The sequence below is a fragment of the Uranotaenia lowii genome, chromosome 1, assembly GCF_029784155.1.
Source record: "Uranotaenia lowii strain MFRU-FL chromosome 1, ASM2978415v1, whole genome shotgun sequence".
NCBI lineage: Eukaryota > Metazoa > Arthropoda > Insecta > Diptera > Culicidae > Uranotaenia > Uranotaenia lowii.
The window spans coordinates 76,473,801-76,499,498 of NC_073691.1; the positions used below are offsets into that span (position 1 = coordinate 76,473,801).

The 25,698-nt window shown below is 42.0% G+C and overlaps 1 protein-coding gene across 16 annotated transcripts in view; it reads right to left on the reverse strand.

Moving 5' to 3' along the window:
- Positions 1–25,698, reverse strand: part of LOC129738763 (neurobeachin) — a 377,782-nt gene that overhangs the window by 12,514 nt on the left and 339,570 nt on the right. For 5 of the 16 annotated variants that reach the window (XM_055730034.1, XM_055730033.1, XM_055730029.1 and 2 more), the window contains exons 16-23: positions 14,332–14,988; positions 5,774–5,883; positions 5,030–5,272; positions 1,940–4,673; positions 1,533–1,873; positions 1,373–1,469; positions 1,101–1,297; positions 877–1,028 (exon numbers count right to left, since the gene is read on the reverse strand). In XM_055730034.1, coding sequence (XP_055586009.1) covers positions 877–1,028; positions 1,101–1,297; positions 1,373–1,469; positions 1,533–1,873; positions 1,940–4,673; positions 5,030–5,272; positions 5,774–5,883; positions 14,332–14,988 — 4,531 coding nt within the window. The remainder of the gene's footprint in view (positions 1–876; positions 1,029–1,100; positions 1,298–1,372; positions 1,470–1,532; positions 1,874–1,939; positions 4,674–5,029; positions 5,273–5,773; positions 5,884–14,331; positions 14,989–25,698) is intronic. The other 11 variants (XM_055730042.1, XM_055730040.1, XM_055730041.1 and 8 more) reach the window with 6 other exon arrangements.

A 25,698-nucleotide genomic window follows, 5' to 3' on the forward strand; every position in this document is an offset into this window, starting at 1 on the left:
AAAGAAGAAACCTGGAGGAACGCGATGGCTCGCAGTGCCTTGCAGTAGAATCCGTAAACGGGGACTTACTGTGGATACCAACAGTAAAAACAGGCTAAAGTGAATTCTAGAATTACTTGAACTTCTGCTTGGAATACTATTGGCCAGTTTCCCATAGGAATTGAGATTCTGAGTCTAGGTCCGAACACCCCTGCCCCAGTTCTATTATCCATTTTCGACCCAACAGTAAAAAATTGTATCGATCCGGGGAGAACCGCAGGCTCATCTGATTTGCACACGCCCCTATCATTGATGGCTACATTGTGTGGTATGCCTAGATTTGCAACGGACTGCATACAATGATTGAGTTTATTTTAAATTTCTTCAGGACTTTTAGATGTCCTGTCAGATCCCCCTTACAGGACGTTAATTTCTTCCGGGTCGTAGCTTACAGGACCACTATACTAAAGAGATATAAGAGATTTTGGGTTTTATTACAGCTGTAAATACCCACTAGATAATTTTCGGCCGGCTTTGAGGCCTTGAAGCTCGGCATCAGCCTTCAGAAGTGCGACAGTCCGACCTCTTAGAGCAGTACATAAGGCGTGAGACATTATGAACAAAATTTCCCAGTGACCACGATCAGTAATTGAGCTGACCTTCAGATCCGGGTTGATAATACGAATCACATCTGTTGAGGCACAGACAGCTACAATTTTCGTCCCTTGAGTTGAAGGTTGGCCAAACGTTTCCAAGACTAATGTCCAATGGCTTGCCATATTTCTTGAAAATATCAGAGCTCCATGACCGCTTGAGATTCTAATCATAAATGATATGACTTTCTTTTTAATTTTTTTGTTTTTAATTGAGATAAAATAAAAAAAGAAAGTGACTTACTTTTGATCATGGGTCAGCGCCAACGATCGAATCCCACTATTGCAGGCGGGGAACGCATACAGCGGAGCCAGGTTGAACGTCCGCCAAACCTCCACGATACCCTTGTTGCCTGCGGTCATCAAGTACTCCCCATCGCGGGATAGGAGCATGCACTGCGAGAGGAAAAAAAAATAGGTAAGTTATGCCTTCCTTTCCAAAAAAAAACTGCAAAAGTTAGTTCTTACCTGTAAGTTATCGTTGTGCGACTCATGTCGCAGCAGCTTTCCGTTGATGGTGTACGCCGCCACGTTGCCCTCGTCGTAGTTGACCACGATGAAGCCTTCCCGCGACAGGGTGATGTTCTCCGGGGAGATGAATTCCGCTGGGGCCTCCAGCGAGCGCAGCAGATCGCCGAAGGTGGTGTGCACCAGCACCGGACCGTCTGATTTTGGTTAAAATTCGAGAGAAATTTTTAAGAATGAGGTTTTACGGGGTACTTATCGAGGTTTAAGCATACTTATCGATCCGGAAACCACCAAGCCGAGCTCGGCGCTGATCACAACCGATGTAACGGAGGTTTCGTGACCCGTGAGTGTAGCTCGTGGAGTTGGTATCTACAAAAAAAAGAAATTGTTTACGAAAAATTTCTTCATTTAAAACAAATTTATTAGTCCTACCTCTCCCTCTCCAACGATACTTTGGGTTCGTGCGTTCCAGTGCCACAGCAGGATGGTGCAATCGGCCGAACCCGATGCGATGTAACAATCCGAGGTGATGTTACACTCCGAACGGGACAGACACGTCACCACATCGAAATGTCCGAAGATAATCTGCACGATCTTAGCCGTTTCTGTCGAAAAAACTCGGAAGCTATTGTCCCAAAAGCCGCAAGCGATTAAGAACCGACTATCGACGGTGGTGACGTAGCAATTCGATTTGATGCGCAGCTTCTGGCTGAAGTTGTCACCCAAATGCCGGCGGTTTTGCTGTTGGCTGTTGTTGTTACCGTTGATTTGAGCTATTGGAAGCAAGGAAATTGTAGATTTTTTTGAATAATTTGGATATTAAATTCGAAGGAACTTACAAAGCAGTGGGTCCATCGTCAGCGGCAGGTTCGCGTTGATGTTCTGGGCGGATTCGGCGTAGCTAGGGCTCTGGATGCTAGCGGTGTATTGGCAGTTCCATCGATTGACTGCAAACTGGTGACCCGCAGTGACGGTCACAACCGAAGGCAGTGGCAGCTGAGGGTAGGTATTGGCAGAGATGTGGATGATCGGCGAGTTCAGATGGAACTTGAGGGACATGCACACGTCGTCCGGCATGGTGTTGAACATCATCGGCGACAGGTGCATGGCCGAGCTTCGCGGAGGATGCGGTTCCATCAGCAGCAGACTGGGCGTTTGGCCGAAGTTCTTGATCTGATTCTCGATCGCTTCCCGGGTTACGGGATCGGATATCGTGTCCAGGTCGACGCTTCCCTCGTAGGTGAGGTAGTAGAATACGTTGGTGGCACGCATGGCTTCCGGTCCGCGCTGTTTGTAGCCGAATATTAGATCGATCCACTGGTGTAATTGACATGATACGAACTCCGACTCCAGAGCCATTCGGTTGATTCGGACAAACTCTTCGGGAGTTTTTGCCCATGGCGGTAGTTCAACGTCGCTGACGATGTTGCCGTCCTCTCGTCGGCCTAGCCGGTAGTCGGATGAGTTGTAGAACATCTCCGGTAGGAAGTACCATTCCGGGATGAGTTCTTTGACGTCCGAGGTATCTCGTTGACAGTTCTTCCAGGATAGCGCAATGGAGGAGAACAATCGATCAGGGTGATCAAATTTTCCACCCTGCAGGGCTAGGAACATTGTGGAGAAAGGTTCGATTCGGATGAGCCAGTTCAGCACAAAAGCCGACGTCGAGTAGTGAGTTCCGTAGTGGAAGGGAGGTATTCCAGGGGTGTCCCAGCTTTCGTAGCGTTCCTCGAAGTATTCGCGTCTCGAGTGGTTCAGAGCTCCTATCGGTTTGGAAAGGTCTCGATAGTTAGAGGGTTGACTGAGGTCTAGTTCTCGCGATTCGTAGTTTGTAAGGACCCAGGGGAACACCGGATACTGGTTGAGATCGTTGTACGTTCGACCAGCAATGGTGTTTAGGAACATTAGATACTCGAAGTTGGAAATTTCTCGCCGTTGCCACTTTTGGGTCATGTTGGAGTTTCTCATAAGTTGACGCGGGGACATCATTGAGGCGCGACGCGTTTGCGGGATACCGTACTTGATACCGACACCGACGCGTGGCAAAGCCTTGATCACCTTCTTCACGGTGTGTTGATCGGGGAATGCAAACAGGATCGATGTTCTACTCGCAAGGAATATCTCCAGCGCTACGTTTTGCAGCAAGTATCTGCGGGAGAAGATGGCACGAATTTCGGAAAAGTACCACTTTCCGTGAAGATGATCACAGTACTTGAGAACTTCCTGATCGATACCTTGGAATTCGGGGTTATCTTCGTCTACCTCAAAGTACATCTCCGTAGAGGTAATTGACATAGTTCCTGGCGCGACCAATCCGGGTGCGATGAGCTTAGCCTTGGTGCTAATGTTCACGGGACCAGTGAGGTCCAGATCTAGTTCACGGTCTTCTATCAGTAGCTCGGAGTCATCTAGCAAGTCCGGTTGCTGTGAACGTGGAACGGCAATCTGGGAGTAGATTTCATCCCGTGCCGATTCTCGACCTTCGTCTCCACCTCCGTTTTCAAGCGACGCTTTGAGTGTTGCCTGAGGGTGAGTCGACCCCCTAGGGTTCTGAACCATTCGCTTTCTCCTTCTGGCGTCATCCTCCCAAGCATCCAACTTCCAGAAGATTTGCTTCTGATACGCTCCACTGCTATCTCCCCAAGCACCGTGTCTGTTGCCCATGATGTTGCGAACCTTTTCCAACAGTCGACTAGCGATGACATTGTCACGCCTTCGAGCGGCGGTGATCAAGTGATCGCACATACGCTCTTCTTCACGCCGTTCCAACAGCGTTTGAGCGCACTGTGACTCAAAGTCGGCATGTTTCAAGACGTCATCAGCTCGCATTCGATTAAGTATAAATTCGGCTTCATTTGCCACCCTTACGATGTGATCTTTCATGGCGTGGGAAAGCAATCTTCCCTCGTTGATCAGTTCAATGAACGCTAAGCCAGCGTGTTTCTGTAGACTGTTTTGCCATTCCTGGGAGCAGAGCAACATGACCAGCTCCACAACCGAGTGACTATTCTTAAATGTTGTTAAGCCCTTGCCTTCCATCAGCAACTCTTGACCATGCGATCCGACCAGGGTTTTCGAAAGGAACGGAGCAAAGTCTACCATGATCTCTCGCAGCAGCGGGCAAACCGGACCCAGAGCGATCTCCAACTTCTGGGTCAAGCTAGCCTCTCGCGAAGGAATCGTCATCGGTATCTGACCCACGAACGGAGCCTTCAAGCTCAAATCTTCCGGTCGACCCCGAGCTGACGAAGATTGGTAGTTGTCTGGTACTCGAACCACCGAGATATCCGACTCCAGCTTGCTCGAGTGATCTCCACCTCCCATGATCGGTGCTGACGAGAGCTGACTAATGGGCACTTCCGGGATGGCACCGCGCATTATCGACTTGTTGACGGCCGCTATTCCACCACTGTCCGTGGGACCTTCGTCGTTCAGATTGACGTCGGTCCAGCTTTCGTCGTTCGAGTTGGTCGGTTTGTTGTCGTCGGCCATGATCTCGCTCGACGTTTCCACCTCCGGGGCGTCGTTTTCGGTCGAGTTGAGATTCAACGAAGCCGCATCCGAGTCGACACTCTGTAGGGGAAGGGAAGAAGTCGATAGAACAGGTTAGCGTTTCCTGTTGGGACAAATTCGAGGTCGGGTGAAACACGCAGGTGAGCATCAATGTGTTTCAATCGGTAATGAAGAGCGAATGTGAGCGCGTTGGATGTGATTCGCCCTAGTGTTTTTTTTCGGGTGAGCATTTGTAATGATTTGATCGGTGGGTGAGACTTTTGTAAGGTTCTCTAGTTAGGAAAATGCTTCTACGTTCAAACGAAACAAAATGCATAAAAAAGCAGACCAATGAAATCGGAACCAAGCAATTGTGCAACTCGGTTGAGATCTAAAAACGTGAAAAAAGCTTACAGGATAACAGCATGAAAGTTTACCTTCGGAGACTTCTGTGGGGATCTCAACTGAGAGCCTTTCGGCGAGAGGGGCCGATCTTGAACCGTACTTATGCTAGTTGTAGTGATAGTTGTGGTTGTTGCCGGATACCTAGTGTTAGTAGTTGTAGTAGTAGAATTGGTTGATGGCTCGATCCCGTTGTTATTGTTATTATTTCCACCTGTCTGACTTCCGGGAGAGGTCGGAGACCCATAAACGGACGAAGTTCGGCGAGATGTAGACGCCTTGTCGTCGTGGTTTTAGTTCAGAGATCATACAAACCCGTATAGATAGCAACAGTTTGAAAGTAAACCAAGAGAACATCATGCAGTTACAGAGAGCAAACAAAATATACACTTTCATGATCGAGAATGAAAATGAAACAAAGACGTGGCTTCAACTACAAATTTTTCAAGTCCGACCACGTCTCTGATGAAGTCGATAAAAAAAATCGAAATTTTAAGATGTAACACCAGTTAAAAGAACAAATTGAATTTCGAAAAAACCTGAACAATTATGCAAAAGTCATGCAAAATAACCAGCTTAAATCTACCGGAAACTATCCACGAATGACGCCATTACTTATCAAAGAATTTAATTTTGCCAAGCATTATTCGTGGACAACTCCCTATATAACTCGTTCCTCCATAAATAAATTAACTCGAATCGAATCAACAAATTGAACAACGTTAAAAATGTTAGAATGGAATCAGTTTTTTTTCGTGGAAAAGGGAAAAAATGCTCACCTTGATCGACAGAGGACCACTCGAGTGAGACTCGTTGTCGGCGATGACCGAGGAGTTGTTCTCATCCACGACGATCACCTCGTAGTCGCCATCCTGAAGCGAGCGATTTCCTGGAAAAATAATTCAGAAATTTACGTTAGAAAATTGACTTAGGAAGTTGTTTTTTTTAATTTCTAAGATTTTTTGTAATTTTTTTAATGATTTATCGTTGAAATAATCAGAAACAAAATCGATCTAATTTTTTTTTAACTTTGATTGTCGGTTTTTCAATATAAGGTAGGTAATAACAGTTGGAGTGTGCAAAGGTTGAGGTTTGTGTGGTTGTTTAGTGCGCTCAAGCATGTTTAGAACTTCCATGTTACAAGAGTGGAGATATTTTCAATTCGTGTTCTCTAAAGAACAGACAATATTTTACGCCTCAATATAATACTGAATTCTGTATACTGAATTCAGATTCAGATATAAAAATCAGATTGAGTCATCAAAAATCAAATTCAGAATTCAGGTGAGAATTCAGATTCATACTTCAGACTTGAAAGTTCAGAATTAAGAATTCAGTGTAAAGAATTGAGAGTCCATAATTGAGAGTTCAAAATCCTGAGTTCAGAATTCAGACTTCAAAATTCAAAATTCATGAGTTCAGAATTCAGAGTTCAGATATGAAAGATCAGTATTCAGAATTCAGACTTCAAAATTCAGAGTTCAGAATTCAGAGTTCAGACTTCAGAACTCAGAGTTCAGGATTCAGAGTTCAGAATTTAGAGTTCAGAATCCAGAGTTCAGAATTCAGAGTTCTGAGCTCAGAGTTTCAAATTAAGAATTCAGAATCCAGAGTTCTGAATTCCGAGTTCAGATTTCAGGGTTCAGAGTTCAGAGTTCAGAATTCAGAATTCAGAATTCAGAGTTCAGAATTCAGAGTTCAGAATTCTGAGTTCCGAATTTGGAGTTCAGAATTCGAAGTTCAAAAATCAGAGATCAGATTTCAGGGTTCAGAATTCAGAGTTAAAACTTCAGAATTCAGAATTCAGAGTTCACAGTTCAGACTTCAGAACTCAGAATTTAGAGATTCAGAATTCAGAATTCAGAGTACAGAATTCAAAGTTCTGAACTCAGAGTTCAGACTTCAAAGTTCTGAACTCAGAGTTCAAAGTTTAGAACCCAGAGTTCAGAATTCAGAACTAAAAGTTCTGATTTCAGAATTCAGATTTTAGAACTAAGACTTCTGAATTCAGACTTCAAAATTCAGAATTCAAGGTTCAGAATTCAAAGTTCTGAACTCAGAGTTCCAAATTCAGAATTCAGAATCCAGAGTTCAGAATTCAGAGTTTAGAATTCAGAGTTCAGAATTAAGAGTTCAGAGCTCAGAATTCAGAGTTCGAAATTGAGTGCCTAAAAATTAGAGGTCACAATTCAGAGATCAGTTTAGAGAGTTTTGAATTAAAAGTTCAGAATAAAAATGTACGGGTTGAGGGTTCATAACTAAGAGTTAAGGATTCAGAGATCTAATTTCAGAGTTCAGACTTCAGAGTTTAGAGGTGGGAGTTCAATATTCAGAGTTAAGAGTTCAGAGTTCAGAACTACGAATTAAAAATTCAATGTTCAAATTTGAGAGTTCAGAATTCAGAGTTATGAACTCAGAGTTCAGAATTCTGAATTCAGAGATCAAACATTAGGCTTCAGAGATCAAAATTCAGACTTCAGAACTCAGAGTTCAGAATTAAGGATTTAAAATTCAGAGTTCAGAATTATGATTTAAGAATTCAGATTTCAGAATTCAGAGTTCAGATCAGATTTAGATCAGATTCCGATCATTTTCAAATCGAATGAGTAACATATTTAGATCAGATTCAGATGAGATTCAGTTCAGATTCAAATAAGAATCAGATCATATTTAGATCTGATTCAGATCATATTTAGATCTATTTAAAATCAGATATCACATCAGTTCAGTTATATCAGTTTTGAATCACAATCCGATCACATTTAGATCAATTTAAGATCAGATTCAGACCGTATTTGGATTGATTTCAGTTCATATTCAGACCACTTTCAGACTACATTCAGATCAAATTCAAAAATAAATTCATTTCAAATTTAGATAAGATTGAGTTAAGATTCAGATCAGATTCAGATAAGATTCAAATCAGATTTAGATCAGATTCAGATCAGATTCAAAATTGACTTTGATTAGATTCAAAATCGATTCAATTTAAATTCTGATCAGATTCAAACAAGGCTCAGATCAGATTCAGATCAAATTTAGATCAGATTGAGATCAGATTCAAAACCAATTCTAGAGACATTCAGATCAGATTCCAATCAAACTAAGCTCAGATTCAGGTCGGAATCAGATCAGAATCAGATCAGATTAAGATTAGATTCAGATCAGATTCAGATCAGAATCAGATCAGATTCGGATCAGATTCAGATCAGATTCAGATCAGATTCAGATCAGATTCAGATCAGATTCAGATCAGATTCAGATCAGATTCAGATCAGATTCAGATCAGATTCAGATCAGATTCAGATCAGATTCAGATCAGATTCAGATCAGATTCAGATCAGATTCAGATCAGATTCAGATCAGATTCAGATCAGATTCAGATCAGATTCAAATCAGATTCAGATCAGATTCAGATCAGATTCAGATCAGATCAAAACAAAATTAGATTCAGATCAGATTCAGATCAGATTCAGATCAGATTCAGATCAGATTCAGATCAGATTCAGATCAGATTCAGATCAGATTCAGATCAGATTCAGATCAGATTCAGATCAGATTCAGATCAGATTCAGATCAGATTCAGATCAGATTCAGATCAGATTCAGATCAGATTCAGATCAGATTCAGATCAGATTCAGATCAGATTCAGATCAGATTCAGATCAGACTCAGATCAGACTCAGATCAGATTCAGATCAGATTCAGATCAGATTCAGATCAGATTCAGATCAGATTCAGATCAGATTCAGATCAGATTCAGATCAGATTCAGATCAGATTCAGATCAGATTCAGATCAGATTCAGATCAGATTCAGATCAGATTCAGATCAGATTCAGATCAGATTCAGATCAGATTCAGATCAGATTCAGATCAGATTCAGATCAGATTCAGATCAGATTCAGATCAGATTCAGATCAGATTCAGATCAGATTCAGATCAGATTCAGATCAGATTCAGATCAGATTCAGATCAGATTCAGATCAGATTCAGATCAGATTCAGATCAGATTCAGATCAGACTCAGATCAGATTCAGATCAGATTCAGATCAGATTCAGATCAGATTCAGATCAGATTCAGATCAGATTCAGATCAGATTCAGATCAGATTCAGATCAGATTCAGATCAGATTCAGATCAGATTCAGATCAGATTCAGATCAGATTCAGATCAGATTCAGATCAGATTCAGATCAGATTCAGATCAGATTCAGATCAGATTCAGATCAGATTCAAATCAGATTCAGATCAGATTCAGATCAGATTCAGATCAGATTCAGATCAGATTCAGATCAGATTCAGATCAGATTCAGATCAGATTCAGATCAGATTCAGATCAGATTCAGATCAAATTCAGATCAGATTCAGATCAGATTCAGATCAGATTCAGATCAGATTCAGATCAGATTCAGATCAGATTTAGATCAGATTCAGATCAGATTCAGATCAGATTCAGATCAGATTCAGATCAGATTCAGATCAGATTCAGATCAGATTCAGATCAGATTCAGATCAGATTCAGATCAGATTCAGATCAGATTCAGATCAGATTCAGATCAGATTCAGATCAGATTCAGATCAAATTTAAATCAGATTCAGATCAGATTCAGATCAGATTCAGATCAGATTCAGATCAGATTCAGATCAGATTCAGATCAGATTCAGATCAGATTCAGATCAGATTCAGATCAGATTCAGATCAGATTCAGATCAGATTCAGATCAGATTCAGATCAGATTCAGATCAGATTCAGATCAGATTCAGATCAGATTCAGATCAGATTCAGATCAGATTCAGATCAGATTCAGATCAGATTCAGATCAGATTCAGATCAGATTCAGATCAGATTCAGATCAGATTCAGATCAGATTCAGATCAGATTCAGATCAGATTCAGATCAGATTCAGATCAGATTCAGATCAGATTCAGATCAGATTCAGATCAGATTCAGATCAGATTCAGATCAGATTCAGATCAGATTCAGATCAGATTCAGATCAGATTCAGATCAGATTCAGATCAAATTCAGATCAAATTCAGATCAGATTCAGATCAGATTCAGATCAGATTCAGATCATATTCAGATCAGATTCAGATTAGATTCAGATCATATTCAGATCATATTCAGATCAGATTCAGATCAGATTCAGATCAGATTCAGATCAGATTCAGATCAGATTCAGATCAGATTCAGATCAGATTCAGATCAGATTCAGATCAGATTCAGATCAGATTCAGATCAGATTCAGATCAGATTCAGATCAGATTCAGATCAGATTCAGATCAGATTCAGATCAGATTAAGATCAGATTCAGATCAAATTCAGATCAGATTCAGATCAGATTCAGATCAGATTCAGATCAGATTCAGATCAGATTCAGATCAGATTCAGATCAGATTCAGATCAGATTCAGATCAGATTCAGATCAGATTCAGATCAGATTCAGATCAGATTCAGATCAGATTCAGATCAGATTCAGATCAGATTCAGATCAGATTCAGATCAGATTCAGATCAGATTCAGATCAGATTCAGATCAGATTCAGATCAGATTCAGATCAGATTCAGATCAGATTCAGATCAGATTCAGATCAGATTCAGATCAGATTCAGATCAGATTCAGATCAGATTCAGATCAGATTCAGATCAGATTCAGATCAGATTCAGATCAGATTCAGATCAGATTCAGATCAGATTCAGATCAGATTCAGATCAGATTCAGATCAGATTCAGATCAGATTCAGATCAGATTCAGATCAGATTCAGATCAGATTCAGATCAGATTCAGATCAGATTCAGATCAGATTCAGATCAGATTCAGATCAGATTCAGATCAGATTCAGATCAGATTCAGATCAGATTCAGATCAGATTCAGACCAGATTTAGATCAGATGCAGATCATATTCCAAGAAAATTCAGATCAGATTCAGATCAGATTCAGATGAGATTCAGATCAGATTCAGATCAGATGCAGATCAGATTCAAAGCAAATTCAGATCAGATTCAGCTCCGATTCAGATCAGATTCAGATCAGATTCAGATCATATTCAGATCAAATTCAGATCAGATTCAGATCAGATTAAGATCAGATTCAGATCAGATTCAGATCAGATTCAGATCAGATTCAGATCAGATTCAGATCAGATTCAGATCAGATTCAGATCAGATTCAGATCAGATTCAGATCAGATTCAGATCAGATTCAGATCAGATTCAGATCAGATTCAGATCAGATTCAGATCAGATTCAGATCAGATTCAGATCAGATTCAGATCAGATTCAGATCAGATTCAGATCAGATTCAGATCAGATTCAGATCAGATTCAGATCAGATTCAGATCAGATTCAGATCAGATTCAGATCAGATTCAGATCAGATTCAGATCAGATTCAGATCAGATTCAGATCAGATTCAGATCAGATTCAGATCAGATTCAGATCAGATTCAGATCAGATTCAGATCAGATTCAGATCAGATTCAGATCAGATTCAGATCAGATTCAGATCAGATTCAGATCAGATTCAGATCAGATTCAGATCAGATTCAGATCAGATTCAGATCAGATTCAGATCAGATTCAGATCAGATTCAGATCAGATTCAGATCAGATTCAGATCAGATTCAGATCAGATTCAGATCAGATTCAGATCAGATTCAGATCAGATTCAGATCAGATTCAGATCAGATTCAGATCAGATTCAGATCAGATTCAGACCAGATTCAGATCAGATTCAGACCAGATTCAGATCAGATTCAGATCAGATTCAGATCAGATTCAGATCAGATTCAGATCAGATTCAGATCAGATTCAGATCAGATTCAGATCAGATTCAGATCAGATTCAGATCAGATTCAGATCAGATTCAGATCAGATTCAGATCAGATTCAGATCAGATTCAAATCAGATTCAGATCAGATTCAGATCAGATTCAGATCAGATTCAGATCAGATTCAGATCAGATTCAGATCAGATTCAGATCAGATTCAGATCAGATTCAGATCAGATTCAGATCAGATTCAGATCAGATTCAGATCAGATTCAGATCAGATTCAGATCAGATTCAGATCAGATTCAGATCAGATTCAGATCAGATTCAGATCAGATTCAGATCAGATTCAGATCAGATTCAGATCAGATTCAGATCAGATTCAGATCAGATTCAGATCAGATTCAGAACAGATTAAGAACAGATTCAGATCAGATTCAGATCAGATTCAGATCTGATTCAGATCAGATTCAGATCAGATTCAGATCAGATTCAGATCAGATTCAGATCAGATTCAGATCAGATTCAGATCAGATTCAGATCAGATTCAGATCAGATTCAGATCAGATTCAGATCAGATTCAGATCAGATTCAGATCAGATTCAGATCAGATTCAGATCAGATTCAGATCAGATTCAGATCAGATTCAGATCAGATTCAGATCAGATTCAGATCAGATTCAGATCAGATTCAGATCAGATTCAGATCAGATTCAGATCAGATTCAGATCAGATTCAGATCAGATTCAGATCAGATTCAGAACAGATTCAGATCAGATTCAGATCAGATTCAGATCAGATTCAGATCAGACTCAGATCAGATTCAGATCAGATTCAGATCAGATTTAGATCAGATTCAGATCAGATTCAGCTCAGATTCAGATCAGATTCTGATCAGATTCAGATCAGATTCAGATCAGATTCAGATCAGATTCAGATCAGATTCAGATCAGATTCAGATCAGATTCAGATCAGATTCAGATCAGATTCAGATCAGATTCAGATCAGATTCAGATCAGATTCAGATCAGATTCAGATCAGATTCAGATCAGATTCAGATCAGATTCAGATCAGATTCAGATCAGATTCAGATCAGATTCAGATCAGATTCAGATTTGATTCAGATCAGATTCAGATCAGATTCAGATCAGATTCAGGTCAGATTCAGATCAGATTCAGATCAGATTCAAATCAGATTCAGATCAGATTCAGATCAGATTCAGATCAGATTCAGATCATATTCAGATCAGATTCAGATCAGATTCAGATGAGATTTAGATCAGATTCAGATCAGATTCAGATCAGATTCAGATCAGATTCAGATCAGATTCAGATCAGATTCAGATCAGATTCAGATCAGATTCATATCAGATTCAGATCAGATTCAGATCAGATTCAGATCAGATTCATATCAGATTCATATCAGATTCAGATCCATTTCAGATCAGATTAAGATCAGATCGGGATCAGATCCAGATCAGAAGCAGTTCAGATTCAGATCAGATTCAGATCAGATTCAGATCAGATTCAGATCAGATTCAGATCGGATTCAGATCAGACTCAGATCAGATTCAGATCAGATTCAGATTCAGATCAGATTCAGATCAGATTCAGAACAGATTCAGATCAGATTTAGATCAGATTTAGGTCAAATTCAGATCAGTTTCAGATCAGATTCAGATCAGATTCAGATCAGATTCAGATCAGATTCAGATCAGATTCAGATCAGATTCAGATCAGATTCAGATCAGATTCAGATCAGATTCAGATCAGATTCAGATCAGATTCAGATCAGATTCAGATCAGATTCAGATCAGATTCAGATCAGATTCAGATCAGATTCAGATCAGATTCAGATCAGATTCAGAACAGATTCAGATCAGATTCAGATAAGATTCAGAATCAGATGAGATTTAGATTAAATTCGGATAAGAGTGTTTCTTTTTCCAAATAACTTCATTCAAATACTTTATTTCAATATGGTAGAAAATTATTGTTTAAATGCTTTCCCAACGATTTTGATTCAAATGCATCATTTTGCAAAAAAAAGAGTTAATCAATTGAGTGTAACATGGAAGATCAAACCATTCAAACAGTGAACAAGTGTACAAAAGTGTGGTGCATGTAGGGCAAGAAACGTGGCAGTGACAGCAGCGCGCAAGGGAATTGAACGACATTTGTAGTGTCAAGTGCATTATTGGTGGTTTTTGGTGGTGGGTGTAAGCGTGCATTGCATTGCTCTCTAAGTTCGAAAACAGAACAAAAAAGTTCAACAAAGGGCTGACATTTGACGAAAAAGAAAACGGCCAAGTGAACGAACAGAAGAGTAAACAAAAACAAAGAAAGATCAACCAACGCAACGCAACGCAACCGAACGACACAAACGCAAATCGGGGCAACGTTGAACCTCGCCTCGGAACAGAAATCCTTGACAGCTGAACTGTCAACGGAAACACAAGAAAGGAAATCATACCGAAGAAATCAAAACGATGAAGGAAAACTTGAACAATTCGGTCGGAAAAATATGTTAATTAAACGTTGAAATGTTTGGGGTGCCAGAACAAAACACAATACCTGTCATACCGTTACAATGATAGATATGGTTATCACCGTTATTGAGTGCTTTCTGCATTTTGACATTGGACCCGTGGCCTACTAGACCATTGTTAAGGGTTCCGATAGTTCGGCCACCGGACCGTAGATGACTCTGACCGTACATTCCTGCATTGCCTACCAACGAACTATTGTTATTGACTAAGTTGTGTTGTGTCTGTTGTTGTTGTTGTTGCTGCTGCTGGTGGTGAAGATGGCCGATCGACGTGTAACAATTGACCACATCCGACGGATAGCCATTGGTTAGGGAGCTCCCAGTTCCATTGTATGCCACCATTGAACCCATTGGGCCATTCATCGTCGGTCCATTGTTATTGCTCGATCCATTGTGCAGCGACGACGACGAGGTTGTTTGCGATGACGAAGACGTTATTGTGTTATTACTGCCGCCATGATGCATCACTCCAACTGATCCGACTGGGGGCTGGCCCAACTGACCGCTAGCTGCGGCTGCGGCTGCTGCAGCTGCTGCCGCTGCCGCTCCCGTTGGCACGAAGGCAGACGAGCCGGACGCTGCCGCTGCTGCTGCCGCCTGGTGGTTGGGATGTGAACCCGGCAGAAACTGGGGATACACATGGTGAGACCACTGCGGGAACAATGGTCGATTGCCGGAATCTACTGGAAGGTGTGATTCCATCATCGTCGATTCGATGAGTGGTTATTTATGGTTTTTTTTTATTGTTTATAGGATCGTTTAAACAGTTTGATTTACGTTAGATGGTGAAGGGGAACAAGCGCGCGCGCAGCGGTAGATTACAATAGATATATGGTGGTAAAAGAAGAGAAAATGTAGAAAAAAATGGAAAAGGGAGTTTGCATTTAATGACTTCCATTTTAATTGAAATACATTTTCTGAATGTGAATTTTGTATTTTTTTTTTTGACTTTATATACTGGCAACACAGATTTTAGGAATGACTACGATACACATACTAGTTCACATTTAGACATACATTCATACGGATACAAGATAACACCAACAAATCAAAACGTTGAAATTAAGAAACAAAAACATAATCGAAAATAAACAAGCTTAAGAACGAGCTGTGAAAAGTGAAGACTATCGTAGAGTAAGCGATATTGCCACAACTGGTTTTTAGGGAAATCAGATTGACTGATAATCTCATCAATTTAATAATCTGGAAAGAGATTTTTGATTTGTAGTATTATTCAGAACGACGTTGGGCTAAATTTCCATGTTTTCTCAACACGGAGAAAACACTTTATGTTGCTTTCGTGTCAAAGCACAAGATTTATTTAAATAGTTGCTGGCAATGTTCACGGAACTACGCTTCTGTTCTCCATGTCAGGAACGGCGTGCGGAGTGCAACAACGTCCTGGTGGTGTTCGGGACCCAAAACAGCAACATTACGAAGGTCCTCCTGCAAGATAGTGGGGTAAGCCCGTGACTACAAAAAATACAAATAACAACATTTCGGATGAAAATCGGCAAAGACAATCGCGACGAAAACGGACTAGCGATTGGGAACTTGGAACTGCCTATCTCTAAATTTCGTGTGCAGTACCCACATGCTCTCCAACGAATTAAAGAGCCGCAAATTCGACATCGTAGCGCTGCAGGAGGTATGCTGGAAGGGCTCCACGGTACGAATGTACCCAGATGCTGCGGCAACACACACGATCTTGGAGCAGCTTTTATAGTGATGGGAAAGATGCAAAAGAGCGTGATCGGGTGGTGGTCGATCAACCCACGAATTTTTCGGTTGAGAATCAAGGGCCGCCAGTTTGCTTCCAGCCTTAGTCGAAGTCGGATGTTTCTAACTCTCGATTCTCGATCAAAAGGCAGTGATTTTTTTCTATCGATAAAGTGTGTTAGAGCGCGTGGTGATGAGCCCATCACCGGGTGACCATCCAAATCGGACTGTTCCGGAATGGATGGATGCCCAAAGTTTGCACGGTCGGTTATATTATTTAACGCTACAAGGTGCTAAGGGAAAACAACTACCAACAAACCCGTTCTTGATTGGACGTTCCATCGAGAACCTTGCGGGTAAAATTGAAGGAGCCTTCTACGAAAAATCCCGGAACTGGTACGTGCTCAAGATTAGAAATAAGAACCAAGGAAGACAGCTGACAACATTAACTACCCTATTAGACGGTTCACCGATTATGATAGGACGTCATCTAAGCCTAAACCAACGGAAATTAGTGGTCACCTGCCGAGAAGTGGATGGAATGGAAGATAAAGAATTGCTAGAAGAACTATCTCCTCAAAAAATCATCAATGTACGCCGCATAACCAAAAAAACTCCTGCCGGAATCATAGGAACATCAACCTTGATTTTAACAATTAACAGCACCATTATTCCGGAATTTATCCATTTCGGACTACTACGTGTTCGTACACGTATTTATTATTCCCAGCCTCTATTATGCCGGCAATGTTTGCAATACGGTCACCCTAAGAGCCGTTGCAACAATATGTTAGCTTGCAAAAATTGCTCTCAAAGTCACGAAAGTGATGACTGCCAAATCGAACCCTTTTGTGGGAACTGCAAAATAACAGGTCATTCCCCTTTGGATAGAAAGTGCCCCATTTGGACAGCAGAATCTACAGCTTTAAAACTCAGCACCGATAAAAATATCCCCATTAACGAAGCACGACGAATGGTACACACGAGCAGCAACACACTCAGCTACGCAAATGCAGTCAAAGCCAACCAGAAACAACAGATTACAACACACCCACAACAAGTTCAAAAAAAAGAAGCACCAAACCAACAGACGAACCTGAACCGAAAAAGGACCCCTTTTCCAACCTCTCTTCCAACAACTTCGGCAAAAGAAGTTGTACGTGAAGAAATGGTATCAAACTCTTCTCGATCAATTGTGACGCGCAGCATGCAGCAGGTGCGGCCACCAGAGATACCCAAATAACCTCACCTCCTCATATCCTCCCACTTCCTATTTCCTTTCATATCCCCTTCCCACATATAATTTAATTGAAAGTGACCCTCGGCAAATTATTACTTTTATATTTAAGTTAAATGCCTAATAAACGTTAATTAAAAAAAAAAAATCATGGGCCGATTCTCAAATTACGTGCACAGCCCTCACCTCGGAAGTACCGGTGACGACAAAAACGAATTCTACGCGCAGCTGGAGCATGAATACGACCGCTGCCCAAAAAATGATATCAAGATCGTCATCGGGTATTTTAATGCTCAGGTCGGTCAGGAGAAGGAATTCAAACCGACAATTGGAAGGTTCAGTGCGCACCAGCTGACCAACAAAAACGTTCTCAGACTTATCGATTTCACCGCCGAATGGTCGTTCGTAGTATCTTTTTTCAGAACCGCCTCCCACACAACTACACCTTGAGATCACCGTGTCAAACGCAATCACATATCACACATCTTGACGAAGCCTCCTCGAGGACTGGTGGGATACCAACAAGACAGTCATCAAAAGTGTTGCGGAGAACGTCATTGGTCATGTGGAACGAACTCGACGGAACGACTGGTTTGACGAGGAGTGTGTGAGGGTGATGGACGAAGAGAATGCCGCGCGGCGGCAGTAGTGCAAAGAAGCACCTGTCGAAATGTAGAGAAACACCGACAGCGGAAAAGGCAGCGATTACAAATTTTCCAGGAGAAAGAATCAGCAACTTAAAGCATCCCGCAAAGGCTTCGTGCCGCAAGCTAAAATGTACCGGGATAAGGACGGGGGCATCCTGACGGACAATTGTGATGTGATCAAAAGGTGGAAGCAGCACTTCGATGAACAAAAGAACGGCGCACACGCAGGAGACCAAGACGGTGAAGGAAGGTTCATCGCTGGCGTAGCCAACGACGTAGAGGAGCCACTCCCAACGATGAGTGAAGTTTAGGAAGCCATTCGCCAGTTGAATAGCAACAATTCGGTTGAGAAGAATGGCATCGCAGCGAAACTCATCAAAATGAGCCCGGTAAAGTTAGCCGATTGCCTACACCGGTTGATGATCCTAATCTGAGACACAGAACAGCTTCTGGAGGAGTGGAAGGATGGGTCTCATCTAACAATAAGCCCCATCTACAAAAAGGGCGACAAATCGGACTTAGAGAACTACCGAGCGATCACTGTCCTAAATGTCGCCTACAAAGAGCTGTCCCGACTCCTACTCCGCCGCCTGACTCCACAAGCAAACAGATTTGTGGGAAGTCATCAGGACGGCTTCAATGAGGGGTGCTCTACGGCGAACCAGATCTTCGCATTACAGCCAATCCTCCAAAAATGCCGTGAACACCCAGTCCCTACGCACCATCTATTTATCGGCTTCAAAGCTACATACAGCACGATAGACCGTGACGAGCTATGGAAAATCATGGACGAGAACGGCTTTTCCGGGAAGCTGACCAGACTGATCAAGGCGATGGTGGATGGAACGCAGTGCTATAAAGCGCACAGGGGGCTTCGATAAGGCGATGGTATATCCTGCAGTGGTGGGCGAAATGTGGGGCACGATTTTCAACAGATCCAGTCAACTCATCTGCTTTGCCGATGACATTGATAGAGTCGGTAGATCATCTGCGGCGGTGGAGGAGATCTACGGCAAATTGAAACGCGAAGCAGGAAAGATTGGGTTGATGATTAATACGTCCAAGACGAAGTACATGCTGGTCTGCGGATCTGAGACCGACCGAACCCGCTTGTCCAGTAATAACAAGGTCACGATCGACGGCGCTGAAATGGAGATAGTCGAATACTTAGTCTATCTCGGCAAACTGGTGACCGCAGACAATGATACCAGCCGTGAGATCCGGCTTCGAGTTATCAGCGGAAGTCGTGTCTCTATTATTTTGTAGCAATATTAATTCTTAAAATTGAAGCCTAAGCTATTTTTTTTATTTATGTAAAAACATCATTGGATCACATGTTGATCCTAATGATAGCTTTACAGAATAATGAATCAAAAACTACTTTAATCCACACAGTCTTCGATACCATTTAATTTTTTCTTCGGAAAGTCGCCCTTGAAATGTCGAAGTCGAAGTACTCGGCAAAGCGGTTGAAAGTTCTCAAAATTCATAAAAAAGTGCTGTAGGCTCCTTAGTTGTTCAACCGGATTGGAACATACAGCTTCAGATTTTGGTTCATCAATCCTCGGAGTCGCACATTGAGGGGAATAGCTTCCAGCAGCATGGGAGAGTCAATCCTCGACGCAAGATGATCCGCTACGACTAAAACACGTGCCGCGATTCGGCAAACATGAAGCGTGTCTAAATCAATTAAGCGGCAACGGCTTTCGTATCTGAATAAAGGAACGGATCTAGCCAGTTCAAGTGTCTCAGGGCATACCACATGAAACGCTGCTGGATAGCCACTAAATATTCGTTTATCTCCATTCTGGTTAAATTGTCCCTCAACTGCAGGGCATTTCTACGGACTAAGCGTCCCAACCAATGTCCCCCATCCCTCATCGGTCAGAACTCAGCGACAACATCATCGTTCGACCGGAATACTGGCAACTCTTCTTCGATGACATTTCCGGAGCGAACGAAAAGAGGAGCCGAAGGAAACGGGTCATTAACAGTGTGGTCGCTGATCGTTGCGGACGTCCTAATCCGTCCGCCTGCACACCAACCGAGAACCACTTGGAAAAAGGTATCCGCCAAAAACGTGCCTGCAGCCTTCGTGCAGGCTCCTTCCTCAGACCGGTCCGGTTTTCAAGAGCTTCACTGCAAGGTCACCGATGGACCTAGCCATCTAACGGTCCGGGCTATCACCCTGCTCTGTACAGTGGAGGTAAGCTTTGCGCGTCTTCGACCGAGCTATCGGGAGGACGACCCACCCTGCAATCCCAATAGATCCGGCAGTGCATTACCGGTGGCCAACCACCATCACGTCAATGCGCATAGCCATCGTCATCGCTCGGGATTCCGTCAACATATGCCGGCATGTAACATATTTGTAAATGGGCCCCAACGTTCCCCTATCCCTGAACCCTTCCCCCTAAAATGTAACCCAGAATAAAACGTAAAAAATGTATTCGTCGCTTTGTGTGCGAGTACACGTTCGAAAACCCCTTGTGCATTTTGGCTTAGCTTTATCAGTGTGTTAGTCCCCCCAGGTCATTTGTCCACTCTACAGCAAGTGAAGCCGACCATGAGGTAACGAATAACTGAGCTAGCCGTCGTTACAGCATATTCGAGAGTTGAGCGAACTATGACGCAATTCAAGCTTTTGAGACAGTACACATCTTTAAACTGCTTGGTTACCCGAAATAAGAAGCCATGACTTCTTGAAGCATACAACGTATGAGTCCTCAACTTCAGTCGATGGTCTAGGATAATGCCCAGATCGTTGATGTGGTCCACCCGGGCGATGGTTTCGTTACCAAGAGTGTACTCCGCTTGAAGATCGTTCCGCTTGCGAGAAAATGAAATGACCGTACATTCACTCCGGTTCAGAGGCAGGCAGTTGGTGTCACACCAGTGAGCGAAGGTATTGAACTGCCTTTGCAAGAGATCGATATCGTCTTAGCCATTGATGGTGTGGAAAAGTTTGAGATCATCAGCATACGCAAGTTCATCAAGAACAGTGAGTACATCGTTAAAATAGATGACAACAATTATCGGTCCCAAGTGGCTTCCCTGAGGCATAACTGAACACGCGAAGAATTATCTTGAAAAAAATTTCCGAAACCAATCCAATAATGATATGCAGAATTCTAAGTGTTTCTAGTTTAGCGATTGCAATATCCTCTTTATCGAAAGCAGCAGAAAAATCAGTATAGTCAGTTTGAGACTTCATGGCAAAGCTATCTTGCACGAACGATGTGAAGGTCAGCAAATTTGTTGTCGTGGATCGTTTTGGCAAAAATCCGTGTTGATCGTTGGAAAAGTATTGCTTCGTAGACGAGAAAATCTGATCCAGAACAACCAATTCGAACCGTTTGGCTATCGAACAAAGAGCTAAAGTTCCACGATAGTTGTTTACATCTTTCTTATCTTTTTTTTTGTGAACAGGGAATATGTAAGCGTCTTTCCAAAGGGAGGGAAAGATTGCGAAGTCCAGCGAAGCTCGAAAAATATGCCTAACGGGAGTCAGCAAATGTGGCATGAAACTTTTCAATAAGACCCATCTGGACCCGTAGAAGATGAATTTTTAAGCTTAGCTGTCGCCTTCAAAATACCTGCGTCATCAAATGGGATACCGTTAAAGGAAAAATCTAGTGGTGAAATATTTCTTTTAGCCATATTCAGTTGCTCTGAGGAAATGAACCCCGTTGTGAAAACGCTTGAAAATGTCTCAACAAAAAGATAACATAATTCAGAATCGGTGTTCGCTGTGTAGCCGCTTTTCTCGATTCCTCCCGCTGATCTTTTTTTTTGTATGAGCAAATCCACTGCGACCAATTTATTTGATCTATTATGGAATGACCCAATTTACTATTTGTCTGATTACGTCATACTGTCATCAATTCAGGGCTGCTAAATTTCAGTCAATATCGTTCCATCCTGACCAACGTCTAGTAGTCAATGTCATCGAAAAAATATCAAAGTCGTTTACCAGTTGAATGAGCCAGCTACTATGTCAGTCAGGCAGCAAAGTCAATATTGAATGACATTTTTGCACTCCGCTCGCATCACACATACGTCTTTCTATTTCATTTTCTGGCTTGGTTGGGATGGATTTTACGTCATAAGTTGCGCAACAGTTGAAAAAATGTAGTTGTTGGCTATTAGAAGAAAAAAGTCATAGCAAGCATGATGTCGTTAATTCAACTTGGTAATGACATTGGAAGCTTTTGTCACTGACCAAAAATCAGTATCGCGTGACAAAGACATGCTAAGCAGTATCAAAGTCGACTGATATTGACTGTCTGAGACAGATCATTTGCAGCTCTGGTCATCATTAATTGAGATGTCAGTTGTAGACGAAATCAAGACATAGATCCAGTTTGGGATGGTGTTTCTTATGAATCCCACCACCTTACTAACCTTCATCTTCCAAATATCATCCCGCTGATCTCTGACGTACTTCCAGACAGATCTAGGGTTGGTCTTGAAATTACGCTGTAGCGGGTGGAGATAGTTCTGGTAGCGACGCCTGCTGCTTTTTTTGTGCGCCGCGTTTAGCTTGCGGTATTCTACTTTTGTGCCGAGGGACTTGTGCGTGCTGTAGTATCGAAGAGATCATCTTCAATTGTCGCAGTTGATAAGTGACCCAGGGGGCTCGTGGGTTGGAAGGTAAGCTACGTTTCGGAACATGACGATCGATTATGTAGTTCAGTTCTCCCATTCGATGGAACCTAGGACGAGGGAGATAGCTTCGTAATCTACATCTTTGAGGTACTGGTAGAAGGTTTCCTCTATGGGGGCGTTAATTTTAGTGACACCGAGTGAGACTACTAAATCTGGATGATTAGAAACAACTTTGACGACAGGAGCGGGAGCTAAATCTATAGTCGGATTCCCGAAGCCTTCGTTTATGAAGCAGAGGGCTAGCATACGGCTGTTTTCGTTCTCGAAGCTGTTGATCTGGCGAAGATTAGCGGTGCTCAAAAAATCCAGGAAGATGTTGGAAGGAGACGAGAAATAGGAGCGCATAGGATCTGGGAACAAAAAGGCACCGTGGGAAGGGATTTTCAAACCCGCTTTCAAACCAGGCATGTTGAAATCACCTATAACAAGTATGTCATCTTCGGGAGAGCAGATTGAGCTTACTTTGGAGAGACAGTGTGAAAAAGACTCTACTACAACCAGGTTACTAGAGCGATCAGGAGGAACGTACACTATACATAAGTACAGTGTCCGGTCACCGAGATCAATGCGAGCCCAAAGAAGTTCCAAATCTTTCCAGGAACTATCTTCGATCAGCTGAGCCGTGAGTCTGGACTTTACAGCAATTAAAACTCCGCCTCCAGTTGATTTTTTGCTGTTCAGGGGGCTTCGATCGCAACAGAACACTACATAGTCTGGGCCGATAATTTGACTGGATTGATGCGGTTGTTTAGCCATGTTTCTGTTAAGACGATGATTTCGTAGCAGGAACATGACGTGGCAAAGAGGTAGTCAACCAGACTGGAATTGACTCCACCGAAGTTCTGGTAGTAAACGTTGATAGGCTCAGATGTGTCGGGTTAAGAATAAGAACTAATCCCTGGACATTCAAATTCCATCACGTGGAGAAGAACAGTTGATAACAACGTACTTGCCTGAAAGCGCAGGCTGAGAAACCCTTCACCACAGACGAACTCAGGGCTGTTGGAAGGCCAGTAGATATTGTGAGTTTAGGATCAATCACGTTAGCTTAGTTTTAGCTAGATCAGGAGGCTGCGGATTCCATCATTGTAATCGCGTCAGAATAACTAGAGACGTCCAACAATAAAGACGTAAAACTTATTTCAAGTCCTTCATTTACCTCGGCAATCCTGCAATATAGCAAAGTCAGGATGAATATGCGGGTTTGATCGGAAACAGGATAGGCAAGGAAGACGATGAGACATCATTACGGGGTAATTGCTTCTGAGAGCGACTTGAATGTGACTTGAATAAAATGTATGCCTGTGTTTTGACTTTTTTTTAGCTAACAGTAAAGTTGTTAGCAACATTCAATTAGACCTTTGTAAGATTTTCGTACTCTACCTTACAGGTCCACGAAGTTTGAGGATGGATCATGCCTGAGGCTGGAAGTGAGTGTCGCTTGGTTTAACCGACAAGGCTAATGGAAAGTCAGCTAAATGGTTACATTCGGTAGAATATGTGAATTTTTAGCTGGAAGATTGTTGATATTTACAAGCATACTATTTTTTTTTAATTCAATCTTTTAAAGAATCGTTTGAAAAGGATTAAATCTTGACAACTTATGTGAGAAAAGTCAATAATATATTAATTTTTTGCACATTTCATTATAAAATTTTATAATTTTAGAAATATTCAACAGTGTTTTCTGGAATAATGTAGGAGAGAGTGGGGTATCATGGGTAACAGTGGGCCAACTCGAAATCTCGGAACTAAAGGGTGATTCGGTCAAAATTTGGTCAATATCAACTTGACGTATTTCTTTCAATTTTGCATTTAAAAACCCTGAACACCCCTCATTTTGAAGGTGTATGTGTGTGTAGAATGTTGCTTCTATTTTGATTTTGAAATTCACTCTTCAGTTGTAAAAATGCCGTCCAAGGAAGAAGAGCAGCGTATCAAAATTTTGCTCGCGCATCGCGAAAATCCGAGCTACTCGCACGAAAAGCTGACAAAATCGCTAAAAGTTGCCAAATCAACCGTTACAAATGTAATTAAAGTGTTTGGGGAACGTTTGTCAACAGCCAGGAAGTCTGGATCGGGGGGAAATCGAAAACCGGAAGACACTGAGACGACAAAGAGAGTTGCCGGTAGTTTCAAGCGAAACCCTAACCTCTCTCTCCGAGATGCCGCAAATAAGCTGGGTGTATCGTCTACCATCGTGCATCGAGCCAAAAACGAGCCGGACTATCGACTTACAAGAAGGTAGTGACTCCAAATCGCGATGATAAACAAAATACGACGGCCAAAGCACGATCCTGGAGGCTGTACACGACGAGGCTGACGAAGTTCGACTGCGTGTTAATGGACGACGAAACCTACGTCAAAGCCGACTACAAGCAGCTTCCGGGATAGTAGTTTTATACGGCAAAAGGAAGGGGAAAGGTAGCAGATATTTTCAAGCACATGAAGCTGTCAAAGTTCGCGAAGAATTATCTGGTTTGGCAAGCCATCTGCACCTTTGGCTTGAAAAGTAGCATTTTCATAGCTTCCGGGACTGTCAACCAAGAAATTTACGTGAAAGAGTGTTTGAATAAACGTCTGCTGCCTTTCCTAAAGAAACACGGTTGTTCCGTACTGTTTTGGTCGGATTTGACATCTTGCCATTACGGTAAAAAGGCCATGGACTGGTACGTCGCCGAAAACGTGCAGGTGGTCGCCAAGGACAAGAACCCTCCCAACACGCCAGGGCTCCACCCAATTGAGAAATACTGGGCTATTGTCAAGCGGAACCTAAAGAAGACTAAAAAAACTGCTAAGGACGAGCAACAGTTCAAGGCAAACTGGCTTTCTGCGGCGAAGAAGGTGAACAAGGTGGCTGAACAAAATCTGATGGCAGGGGTTAAGCGTAAGGCCCGGCAATTCGGATTTGGAGAAGCGGAAGCCTAACTGAATATTTTTTCTGAATTTTATACTAATTAAACTTAAAAAGGAAATTTAATTTGATTTTTTAAATAAACGATTTCACCGATTTACACGCGTTTTCCCTTGACCAAATTTTGACCGTATCACCCTTTTTGATGAGATTATTTTATTCCAACTGTTATTGTCGTCGTTCTGCTGCTTTCATTTAACTCGTCAAA